Source organism: Pelophylax lessonae (genome assembly GCF_965119305.1).
Source record: "Pelophylax lessonae genome assembly, chromosome: 3".
Taxonomy (NCBI): domain Eukaryota; kingdom Metazoa; phylum Chordata; class Amphibia; order Anura; family Ranidae; genus Pelophylax; species Pelophylax lessonae.
Window position 1 is genome coordinate 33,839,238 of NC_138770.1, and position 12,636 is coordinate 33,851,873.

The 12,636-nt window shown below is 50.1% G+C and overlaps 1 protein-coding gene across 1 annotated transcript in view; it reads right to left on the reverse strand.

Annotated features, from left to right (window-relative positions):
• The window catches only part of LOC309550278 (uncharacterized protein), a gene marked incomplete at its 5' end in the record, with an annotated part of 397,814 nt that overhangs the window by 361,841 nt on the left and 23,337 nt on the right, over positions 1-12,636 (reverse strand). Inside the window, 2 exons of the mRNA XM_082250683.1 lie at positions 1,880-2,026; positions 2,369-3,291. Of these exons, the coding sequence (XP_082106809.1) occupies positions 1,880-2,026; positions 2,369-3,291 (1,070 nt within the window). The remainder of the gene's footprint in view (positions 1-1,879; positions 2,027-2,368; positions 3,292-12,636) is intronic.

The window sequence follows — 12,636 nt, forward strand, 5'->3', positions numbered from 1 at the left end:
GAGGGCGGGGCGCGCGAGTGACGTCACGCCCCTACTCGCAGCCCGACAGGACACTGCGATGTCCATTAGTCAGTTGCAGGGGGCGGGGCGCGCGCGGGACGTCACTCCCCTACTCGCGGCTCGCGCGGGACGTCACTCCCCTACTCGCGGCCCGACAGGACAACGGCTGCTAGTGAGCCGCAAGCGGTCCGGGCAGAAGCATCGCGCGGGCCGCCAATGGACCGCGGGCCGCCATTTAGTGACCGCTGGTCTAGGGTCTAGCTGAAGTGGGGAGCCCATGGTATCATGCAGGAAGGTCACAACTTGCTGCCAATAGGCCTGAATTCGGGGGCAAAGCCAGAGGAGGTGGTGGAACGTACCATGGGCGGAGTGACACATAGGGCATTCCCGGGAAAGATTAGGTCGGTATCTTGCCAGCCTAGCTGGAGTAAGGTAAGCACGGTGGACTATAAATAACTGGGTTAGCCTATCAAAAAGTTTAGGAGACACCTGCCGGCACGTCTCCAGTGCATCGCTCCAATCCTCATCCTCAATGTCGCCGACCTCCGACTCCCAGCCTGCCTTCAGGGCATACGCTATAGAGGTGAAGGAGGGGCAAGTGCAGCTCCGAGTACAGGATGGAGATCAAATGGCTAGGCTCAGTGCACCTAATTATCTCTAGGACCGGGAGAGACTCCAAAGGGGGCATGTCAGGCTGGACCTGCGCCTGGAAGGCATGTCTAATTTGGTAGTAGCGGAATAGCATGTGCTCCGGTAGCTGACAGGAAACTCGCAAGTCATCAAAGGTGCAGAGGGTGGATCCCGTCACTATGTGGGAGAGATAATATATTCCCTCGCCCCCCCACAACTCAGGGTCCGGCACTGTACGGAATTCCGGAAGGGTCCCGTTATGCCATAGGGGCGTGAGGGCATGGAGCGGGGGGTAACTGAGTTTGGCCAGCACGATCGCCCAAACACGGCTGTAGTGATGGAGCATAGAGGACGTGTCCCCCCCCACCACCGCACCACCCCCACCCCTCAGGATGACTGATAGGGGGTCGCCCGTCGCATGGGACCACCGGGGGCAGAGCAGCAAAAGAAAACGGGTTCTGTCTATTTTGTCGAGGTGGAAAAATTGGGATAATTTGGCAGCTAGGTAGTAAGAATTAAAGTCCGGCAACGCCACGCCCCCGAGGTTGGTGGGGTTCTGCAATTTACACCAGGAGAGCTTGTGCCGGCTGTTGCCCCACACAAACACCTTCAGGAGAGAATCCATTTGTTTAAAATATTTTAACGGGAGGTAGTTTGGGGAGTGCCAGAGAACATACAAAATCTTTGGCAGTAGTACCATTTTGATTAAGTTTACCCTACCCATTAGACCCAGTGGCAATCTTGACCAAATCTGAGTCTTGGCCTTAATCAGGGGGTAGAGGGGTTGGATATTGTCCCGATATAGTCCCGGGGGCGTGTCGTGACCCAAACCCCCGAGGTATTTAAAACTGTCTACACGCTGCAGGGGTCCCGTCGTGGGGGTCCCCCCCGGGTCGGGGGGTCTACGGGGAGAATTTGGGATTTATCCCAGTTAATTTGCAGTCCGGAATAAGTGGCGTACGTATCTATAAGGGAAAGGGCCGTAGTGAGAGAGTCCCCTGAGTCCACCAGGTACAGGAGGGTGTCATCGGCGTACATGCTAATTTTTTCCACCAGGGGGCCCACACGAAGGCCGTGTATGTCCGGGTGGGCCCTGATGGCAATAGCCAGTGGCTCTGCCACCAGGGCATATAGCAGGGGAGAGAGTGGGCACCCCTGCCTGGTCCCCCTAGCGAGTGGAAACCCCGCGGAGGGCCACCCATTGGCCAACACCCTGGCAGTCGGGGCAGTATACAGGAGCCTGACCCACTTGATGAAGTTGGGTCCGAAGCCAAACCTCCGGAGACATTCCCACAGAAACCCCCACTCAACGGAGTCGAAGGCCTTTGCCGTGTCCAGAGTCACCACTACTCTCTCCCCGCAGTTCTCATGTGTGGCCTGGAGGTTCATAAAGAGCCTGCGGAGATTAAAGGACATATTCCTACCAGGCATAAATCCTGCCTGATCCTCGTGAACAAGCGATAAGATCACCTTGTTCAGGCGGATGGACAGGATCTAGCAAGTATCTTAATGTTCACCTGCAAGAGAGAGATAGGGCGATAAGATTCCGGGCACTGAGGGTCCTTTCCTGGTTTAGGGATTAACACGATCATAGCCTCCCTCATGGTGGGGGGGCAGGGTAAATTCCTCAAACATGTGAGTGAACAGTTGTAGCAATTTAGGGACAAGAATTTCCGAATAGTGGGCATAAAATTCTATGGGAAGACCGTCAGTGCCCGGGGATTTCGACCTGGGAAACCTGGACATAGCCTCAGCAACCTCCTCCTCCGTGAGGGGGGCCTCCAAAAGCAGGACCTGTTCCTCTGTCAGCGAGGGGAATTCCACCGCGTCCAGGAACACATGCATTGCCGCGTCCTCCACGGGGGCCCTGGAGGAGTACAGTTGGCTGAAGAAGAGACGGAACCGCTCTGTCACCTCCTCCAAGTCAGTAACAGGAGTGCCCGAGTCTGAGCGCAGGGTGTTCACCACAGGCGGCCTGTCCTCACAATGTACCAGATAGGCAAGTAATCGTTCCGCCCGCTCACCCTGCTCAAAGATCCTCTGCTTTTGGAATAGCAACTTAGTCTTGGCACATTCGTATTCTATCTGGGAGACCGCCCGCGACAGAAGCCCCAATCTGGAGGCATTCGCCTGCGAGGGGTCTGCCAGATACGCATCCTCAGCACCCCGCAGCTCAGCCACCGCACGGGAGTATGCTGCTGCCGAGTCAGATTTAAATCGTTTTATATGGGTCTGTAGAGAAAGCCTGGCGTGCAGCTTGAACGCCTCCCACACCGCCAACGGGGAGTCAGTGCCCTTGTTATCGGTGAAGAATTGGGTCCAGCAGGCGGCCAATGGGGTCTCCTCAGGCATCAGGGTCAGCCACATAGGGTTGAGACGCCAGGCCGGGCGCGGTTTGCACCGGTCCAGCCTGAGCGTCATCCAATAGGGACTGTGATCCGACAGCGACCGGGGGGAGAACCCGACCGCCACCAGGAACGGGGACAGAACCCGGGAGACCAGGATGAGGTCAATTGGGGACATGGTATGGTGCGTCGAGGAGAAGCACAAGTAAGCTCTCTGTTGGGGAAACATAAACCGCCACGAGTCCACCAGGCCCGCCGCCTCCAGCAACCTAGCAAATCTAGTGCTGGTCACCAGATGCGGGGCCTGGGGGAAGGGCTGCAATCCATCCAAAGAGGGGTCAAAGACATTATTAAAATCCCCCATCCAAATAGCCGGTATGTTAGGGAATTGGGACATGTAAGTAAGACCAGCCGCTATTATCGTCATAGAGAAAGGGGGAGGGACATAAAAGGCTAAAAGCAAAAAGGGCTCTCCATAAATCAGTACCCGCAAAAAAATTAACCTGCCCTGTGGGTCCGTCTGAGAGCCCCGGAGCTGGAAGTGCTCTTGGCCACTAAAATCGCCACACCCCTGGAGTGGGAGGTGTACGCAGAGTGGTATGACCAACCAATCCAGGGTCTATGCAGGGAAAGGTGCATCTGGCCATCCAAATGAGTCTCCAAAAGGACAAGGATGGCTACCCTTTGAGTTTTAACCACTTGACCACCGGAGGATTTTGCTGTCTTCCGTCCAGGCCACTTTTTGCGATTCGGCGTTGTGCGACTTTAACTGACAATTGCGCGGTCGTGCGATGCCGTACCCAAACGAAATTTATGTCCTTTTTTTCCCACAAACAGAGCTTTCTTTTGGTGGTATTTGATCACCTGTGCGATTTTTACTTTTTGCGCTATAAACAAAAAAAAGCATTTATTTTGAAAAAATAACAATATTTTTAACATTTTTTTATATGAAATTCCCCCCCAAAAAAATGTAAAAATCAATTTTTTTTTAAATTTTTGGCCAATTTGTTTTCTGCTACCTATGTTTGGTAAAAAAAAAAAATCGCAATAAGCGTATTTTGATTGGTTTGCGCAAAAGTTATTGCATTTACTAACAAAGGGAAAGATTTCTGTCATTTTTGGTGTTTTTTTTTTTAACGCGTAATGGCGGTGATCTGCGATTTTTTTTGCGGGACTGCGACATTGCGGCGCACAAATCGGACCCTTGACTGACATTTTTGACACTTTTGGGGGTACCAGTGACATTACTGCAGTAATCAGTGCTATACATATGCACTGTTACTGTAAAAATGACACTGGCAGTGAAGGGGTTAATTTTATTGGAGAGGGAGGGGTTAATGTATGCCTGGTGCTTACTGACGTGTGGGGGGGGGGGGAGGTGACTGAGTGACAGAAGGACAGATCGGATGTTCAGCTATGCTGAACACTCCGATCTGTCAGTCCCGGTCACTATGGAGATCCGCCCGCTCTGTTTACACAGGCGGGCGGATCTCCTCACTCGATTCCCCAACGATCGGGGCAGAGCAGCGGCAATCGCCGCTGCTCCTCCCCTGGCCCGACTCCCGCTGTGAATGAAAACAGCGGGAGCGCGCCTCCGGCGGCGCGCGAGCGCCGCCTACAGGGGGAGGAGTCCAGCGATGTAGGTCTACTTTGCAGGACGGGAACGAGCCACTTTGCCGCAGTACGCTCCATGTGAGCGGTCGGCAAGTGGTTAAGGAAGGCAAACACGGCTGAACGTTTACGTTTATCACGGATGCCCCGGACATTCCAGGTCATCAACTTCAAGGCGGCCATCTAAACTGATGCATAAAATCGAGGCGCTGCAGCTCCAGGGTCCCAAACCCCCCCCCCCCCACACGGCACACCAATCCCAGGAGACACATAGCTGTCAGTACAAACATAAAAGTAGTATCAATAGGAACACTACACCATTTCAGGACATCAAGCAATGGAAAATGTAATGAGAAATTAGGCATATAACTCAGCACAATAAACACGATGAAGTAAACAATAACCCCCCACCCCGCCCTGCACCATCCCCAACATGTGCGGGCATAGAGCCCCTGAAAAACCCAAAACAAAAACAAAGGTCCCCAATGGACTTGGGTACTGAAGGGAGGGAAACAGTCGGGCCCGCAATCCGCATCACCAGGCTCCACAGGGGAGGTCCCAGAGAGGCGGGCCGCAAGCTCCGAGCAAAAAGGGTGAAGGAGTAGAGAGAAAAGGGGGAAAAGTAAATCCATGGGGACCAGGCACCCAAGCCAGTTGGGTGCAGGGGACGAAAAACCGCTGGGCGGCAGGACGGGCTATTGACGCAGCCCAGGTAGTGGAGAAGACATCAAGATACCCGGCGTCCTCCGCCGGACCCGAGACGAACTGAGTCCCCTGGTGAAAGAAAGTTGTGCATGAAGCATGAAACAAATAAGGAAGGCCGTCCAAGTTAGGGAAAAAATAGCAGCTCCCCTCTGTACCCCAGGAGTCCCGTAGCTCAGGAGTGTTCACAGTCCGGATGGTCTGGTACAGAGGGGGTAGGCAAGGAGGGGGAAGATGATCTGGTCAAGGCTGACCAACAGAAGGCCTCAGCAAAAAAGGAGACAATCCAGGGCAAAACATAGGGAAGCATCAATCAGGCGGGAAGGCGACCCCCGGCCGCTAAGCACGGGCCTCCAGGCGTTCCAGCCAGGAGATGACCGCCTCAGGATCTTCAAAAAAATGCACGCGGTCCTCACCTTCCACCCGAAGACGAGCAGGGTACATCATGGCATATTTGATGTGTTTTATCCGTAGCCTCTTCTTGGCCTCCAGGAATCCCTTGCGGCGTCGCTGCACTTCTGCCGAGAAGTCCGGAAACACCGCCACTCTCCCGCTGTCCAGGGGAATATTGCCTTTCAGCCTCGCCAGACACAAGATGGCGTCCCTGTCACGGTAGTTGAGGAGTTTCGCTATGAATGTGCGCGGTGGGACCCCCGGGGGCGGCGGGCGACCGGACAGTCGATGTGCCCGCTCCACCACGAATGTGGGCGACAGGGACTCCCTGCCATAGGTCTGGATGAGCAGCCGCTCCAGGTAGGCGGCGGGGTCAGGTCCCTCCACACCCTCCGGCAGGCCAACGAATCTCAGGTTACAGCGGCGCAGCCTGTTTTCCAAATCGTCCTATTTCTGTAAGATCTAAGCAACCTGCTGCTGGAGATGGTCGGCAGAGTGCTGAAGGGGGGGAGGGCATCCTCCATATTGCCAAGTCTGGTTTCAGCCTCTGACACCCTGTCCCTCAGCTGCCGCATGTCCTGTCTGATAAGGGAGATATTGACTTTCACCTCATCAATCTTGCTGGTGAGAGTCGCCTGGCATGCCGAGATTGCCTCCAGGACCGCCGCGTTATCCGCTCCCGCCGCCGCATCGGAGCCTGAAGGGCACTCGGCGCCATTTTGAGGGGAAGCTTCCTTGTCCTGGCGGCGGAACTTGTCCAGTTTGGCGGCCGCCTCAGACGACTTTTTCGGCGGGGACATAACTGCAGAGGTGCGGGGTGTCCCAGCGAGCAGCGGTGCACCAGTAGCGGACTCGGGGGGACAGGATTTACAGGTAAGGATGATAGTCCGGCGGAGCTCCAGCTACATGCGTCCTATCGCATGCCGATCCAGGCCACGCCCCCATTTGATATCCTATTTAGTTCCATTTTAATTTAGTTTAACAATGGTATATAATTTTCTTTATATAGGCTTTCGGGTTCTGTTGTTAATATAATCCCCAGATATTTTAAACCTGTGTTTTTCCAAGAGAATGGGAATTCCTGTCTCAGTTTTTCTTCTTCTTTTTTTATGTTAATATTTAGTATCTCAGATTTTAACGGATTGATTTTTAAATTGGAGAGCTCTCCGTATTTTCTTAGGATTTCCATCAGATTGGGGAGGGTTATTCTTGGGTTGGAGATGTAGAGCAGAACGTCGTCCGCAAATGCGGCTACCTTGTGCTTCACATCGCCCACCATTACTCCTGTGATGTCTGGGTACTTCCTTATGGTTGCCAGTAGGGGTTCCAAAGAGAGGACAAACAGCAGCGGGGATAAGGGACATCCCTGTCTTGTTCCATTAGACATTCCAAATGGTTCTGAGTGGGTCCCATTAACCTTCACCCTAGCAGTAGGGTGGTTGTATCAGTGGCGTCACTAGGGTTGGTGTCACCTGGTGCGGTAAAACATGGTGTCACCCCCCCCCCCCCTATATTCGGGCCGGGCAGCAGCTCAGCGTTGGCGTTTTTTGAAGCAGGTTGCGACGGTCAATAAGGCCTACAGGATAGCAGATTAGGCACTTCCTAATGGCTCAGTCCCTAGGAGCAGTAACGGATAATGGCTGACAGGCCATCCTGCCAGACCCAGCAAAATTGCAGCAGTGATCCCTCCGGTTATACGTTCGCTCCCTCTGGGTTAACCAGGCTGACTTTGGTCAGTAGTGTAGCCCGTCTGTACCCTGGCAGTGTCACAGTCTTTCTCTCTCTGGTGGTGCTGGGCAGTGTGGCTCTCTCTGACTTCCCCCAGCACAGTCCTCTTTATGGTGGAGCACTCCCTCCCTCAGCTTTTTCCCAGGTTCCCAGTCCTCAATCTCTACCCCTAGCAGAGTTCATTCTGGGGCTGTGGTCTGCTCCCTGTGGACAACAAATGGGGCCGCCAATCTTCCGGGACTACATGTCCCATGATGCCCCCTAGTCTCTTCTGATTGGCCCTCCGCGGTGGCCAGCGGGAAGGGAAACAGACCGGGCAGTAAGCTGGGCGGCAATCAGATGAGAGCCGCTCTCTCTTCTCCTGCACTGCTGACAGGAGAAAAGAGGGGGGAAGTGGGGAAGATAAACTGACAGCCCGCAGCTCGCTACCTGTTCACTGGTGGACTGAGCGAGGAAAAGAGCCTGCTGTCACCGCTTAATCATACCTCCCTACTTTTTAACTTCACAATGAGGGACACTGGAGTAGTAAAAAGACCTGCAGCATGCTAGCTTGCGGTAAATTGTGGGAGGGGCTTAAGGGATATGTTTAAACAAAACCCAGGCTTCCTTGTACCTATAAAATATGCTTCGATTGCTTTGTCTGAGCCTACCTAAAGAATAAATTCAATAAAATAGTCAGCGACTGCTTAGCAACCAGCAACTGTTGAGACAATGAAGACTTTGGTGAGAAGTATATAATGTACAGTATTGTGTATATAGTGCGGGAGTGTGTAAAGCAGAGCACAGGGGTTGGGGAGTGCTGCAGCCAGTGACGGGTTTAGGATACATAGTGCAGGCTGCAGGGGTCCAGGGTGTGTAATGCAATGGGTTCAAGATTTAGATGAATGTAATGCACAGAGGGCTATAGCCAGTTCCAGGTTTAGGAGTACATGATACACACAGAGAGCATGTCCAGGAGTACATAATGCACAGAACGCAGGGCCCAGGAGTGTGTAATGTATAAAAAAAAATTAGGAGTACAAAACAAAAAGAGTGCAGGAGACAGGGGTGTGTAACTCACAGTGTAGGGGTAAGGAAAGGGCAAAATTCCTCCCACATACAAGAGATGGTCAGAGACTACTGACATGATACAGGAGATGGTCAGAGACTGCGGAAATAATACAAGAGATGGTCAGAGACTGCAGACATGATAAAGGAGATGGTCAGAGACTGTGGAAATAATACAAGAGATGGTCAGAGACTGCGGACATGATACAAGAGACTGTCAGGGACTGCAGACATCATACAAAAGACTGCCAGAGACTGCGGACATTATACAGGAGATGGTCAGAGACTGCGGACATTGTACAGGAGACGGTCAGAGACTGCAGACACTATACAAGGAGACGGTCAGAGACTGCGGACATTATACAGGGGTGTTGGAGATTGCGGACATTATACAGGGGGTGTTGGAGATTGCGGACATTATACAGGGGGTGTTGGAGATTGCGGACATTATACAGGGGGTGTTGGAGATTGCGGACATTATACAGGGGGTGTTGGAGATTGCGGACATTATACAGGGGGTGTTGGAGATTGCGGACATTATACAGGGGGTGTTGGAGATTGCGGACATGCTTCTGTAGTATACAAGAGACTGGATATATAGTAGATGACATATTACAGCAGCACTCTCCTAAAACGTAAAATACTGTTGAAGTTCAATTTTTTTGAAGTTAAAAAGAACATGGATGATCCCTTCCAGTGATAATGTGCCAGCAGTGGAAGGGTTACCTGCAATTTGTCTCGTCCCAGCTTCTCTTATCCTGACGAGTCTGAATGCCATTCAAGCAGCGTGGTGTGGTGTGCCTCCTCCCCCCTCCTCCTCTGTACACTCAGTCAGGAAGTAAACATGATCACAGCAAGAAGAGGAGGGGCGGATTCAGTGAGTGAACTCCGAGTCCGTACTCCGTACACACAGTGACAGAGAAGACTGCAGGCAGCTGGAGAGACGTCCCGGCGTGTAGACAACCCGCTGCCCGCACACGCTGGGGGCATTTCAGGAATGTTTGGACTCGGTTTAGGCTTAGGTGGTGTCACCCCTCTGGCGGGTGTCACCCGGTGCGGACCGCACTCCCCTAGTGACGCCACTGGTTGTATATTGTTTTTATCCATGCCAGGGGCGTAACTACAGGGGTTGCAATTGCAACCGGGCCCCATGCTCCAGGGGGCCCATGCAGCTCCACTGTATACCTGGATAGGAGGGGCGTGGGGGCAGCATGTAGAGAAATCACTGTCCTCCTTTTTCCTCCTGTAGCTGCAGGAGGAAAATGGAGGAGATTGGTTCCTCTGTATGCTGCCCCTGCCACTCCTCCTATCCAGTTCACTTGTGTTCTGCTGTCTCTTGGCCCCTGTGTGCTCCCCTGCCCCCCCCCCCCCCCACTGTGCCAACTGCAGAACTTGTGAAAGGGTCCCACTGCGGGACCGTAATAAAGGGTCCCGCAACGAGAGTGAAGGGCCCCGGATCAGTGGGAGGAGCCCCAGGCTTGAAAGGAAGGGCCCCGGCTAGGTTTCCGGGGGGCCGTGCATGGTTGCTTGCACCAGGGCCCTGAAGGTTCTAGTTACGCCTCTGATCCATGCCAGCATTTTACCTCCAATCCCCAATTCCTCCAGGGTTCTAATCATGAACTCCCAACTTACCCTGTCAAATGCTTTTTCTGCATCTATTGATAATATTAATCCCTGGGATCCACTCCTCACCATCTGTTGCAACAATAGGAGTGTTCTCACTCTGTTGTCCCTTTCCTGTCTCCCCGGTATAAAGCCCACTTGGTCGTTGTGGACCTAATTTGTCATCAGGTTCTTTAATCTGGTTGCCAACACTTTTGCAAAAAGTTTTTTATCTATATTTAGTAATGAGATGGGTCAGTAACTAGAGCATATTGTAGCATCTTTTCCTTCCTTTGGGATAACTGTACAGTAATTGAGGCGAGGAGGGCTTCTTTGCTCATTTCGTATACTTGGCCTAAACCATTAAAATAGTCTCTTAATTTGGGTAACAGTAGATCTTTATACTTCTTATAGTAGTTTACTGTAAACCCATATGGTCCGGGGCTATTTCCTGAGTTAGTGGTTTTAAGGGCTATTTTTATTTCTTCCTCTGTAATCGGAGCTTCTAAGTAATCTATTTTTTCTTGTTGTAACTTGGGGAGATTTGATTCCCTTATATATTGCTGTATTTTGCTTATTTTATTTGGGCCCTTCTTCTCTGTTGACTCTTTAATGTTATATAATTTCCCACAATACTCCTGGAACACCTTTGCTATAGTTGAATATATGAATTCCCCCTTTCCATCTCTTATCTTCTCTACATAGTTCATTGTTTCCTTTTTATGACCCTTGCCAAATTCTTCCCGATTTTGTTTTTCCATTGATAGTTCTCTTTTATGAGATTGTTATTACTCTGTCTAATTTCTTGTACTAATATTTCTTTTAAATCATCCCTTCTTATTTCTAGTTAGTGTTGGATCTCTATATTCTGGGTGCTTTTTTGTTGTTGTTCTAACCCATAGATGACGTTTATCAATCTTTCTTTTTTCTCTACTCTCTCTTTTTTCCTCCTAGCCCCTTTAGTGATCAAAATACCTCTCATATAAGCTTTTTGAGCTTCCCATAGTATATTTTTTTATGTTTCTTCCTTTTCATTTATTTGGAAATAAAATTCTAATTCTTTTCCTATTTCTGCTCCCCATTTCTCTTAAAAGTTCCTCATTTAGTCTCCAAGTGTTTATTTTAGTCTGTCCCCCTTCTATTTTCAACTTCATCTTAACTGGGGCGTGGTCTGACCATGTTCTGATCCCTATTTTTTATCTCTGTCACTGCCTCTATTCCTCTATGTTCAATCAATATATAACCGATTCTTGAATGTATCTTATGTACAGAGGAGTAGAACGTATAGTCCCGTTCTTTTGGGTGAAATACCCTTCATGTGTCCAAGAGTTGATGCTGAAATAACTTATTTTTAATCATTTGTGTGTGGTTCTACATCTCTGTACATTCGATGTGTTATCCACCTCAGGATCCAAACATAGATTGAAATCTCCGGCCATTATCACCCACCCCATTTTAAACTCCTCTAATTTATCTAGTATTTTCCCCAAGATATTCCATGGGTTTATCATTTGGACAATATATATTTACCAAAGTTACCTCTTTTGAAAACAGTTTCCCTTTCAAAAAGAGATATCTACCCTCATTATCTGTTGTAACGAGACCCTTGCTCGCTCGCTTCCGCTCTCCCGACACTCCTCTGCTACTAGTGAGTCAGCTTACAGATCGCAACGTCTGATGGTTCGCTCATCCAAGGCTCCGGGATCCAAACTACAGCTATGTGCCGTTCGGAATCCATTAGAACAAACACCAGGCAGGCTGTATGCAAGTTCAAACAGGACGACCATTTATTGGAAGTACACAGCACACTTTTATACAGAATTTGTAACATCCCGCCCCAACAACCGCTTTCCTATTGGTCAATTGTAAAGTACATGTAGTCCTCCTGGCCATGCAAATGAGGACTTGAAAATTAGTCAGCAGGGATTGGTCCGATAGCTTGATTAGAAGGACTGTTATGGGTAATGAGACAGAAGCCCCAGGGGGCAATCAATGTACACAATAGCCAGACACAGAACAATGGAGCCGTCTGGAGCCGTAAGACAGGGCAATCCACATTCCCTCCCAATACACAAACAAAAGGAAAACCTTTCTGACATTGAAAGATATTTAATATACACAGCATTTAGGAATTACAGATTCCATGGCAAACGGGAATAAATCTTAATATTTCTATATGGAGATATTGCTGACAAATATGAAGCAATCCAAACCATTACTTATCTGTCTTTAAATTCCAGTGACGGTGAATACTGTCACATCTGTTATCCTGTCTTCCAGAATAAACTGTATTCTGCTTTTTTGTTGCAGAGTCTGCATAATACCAGATGGGGTGGTCTTTTGAGTATAACCTAGTATTGGATGAGTGTGGGATATGAGTTTCCTGCAGGAAGACTATGTTAGCTTTCATATTTTTAATTTCTTTCATGATTTTTTGTCTTTTTTCCGGGGTGTTTAGACCTCTGACATTATGTGTCACAAAATGTATTTCTGTCATCTAATTCGTAATGGATTGTTTAACATTTCTTTACCACTTATTAAGGGGGAATTATTTCTGACTGGAGCATAGGATATATTC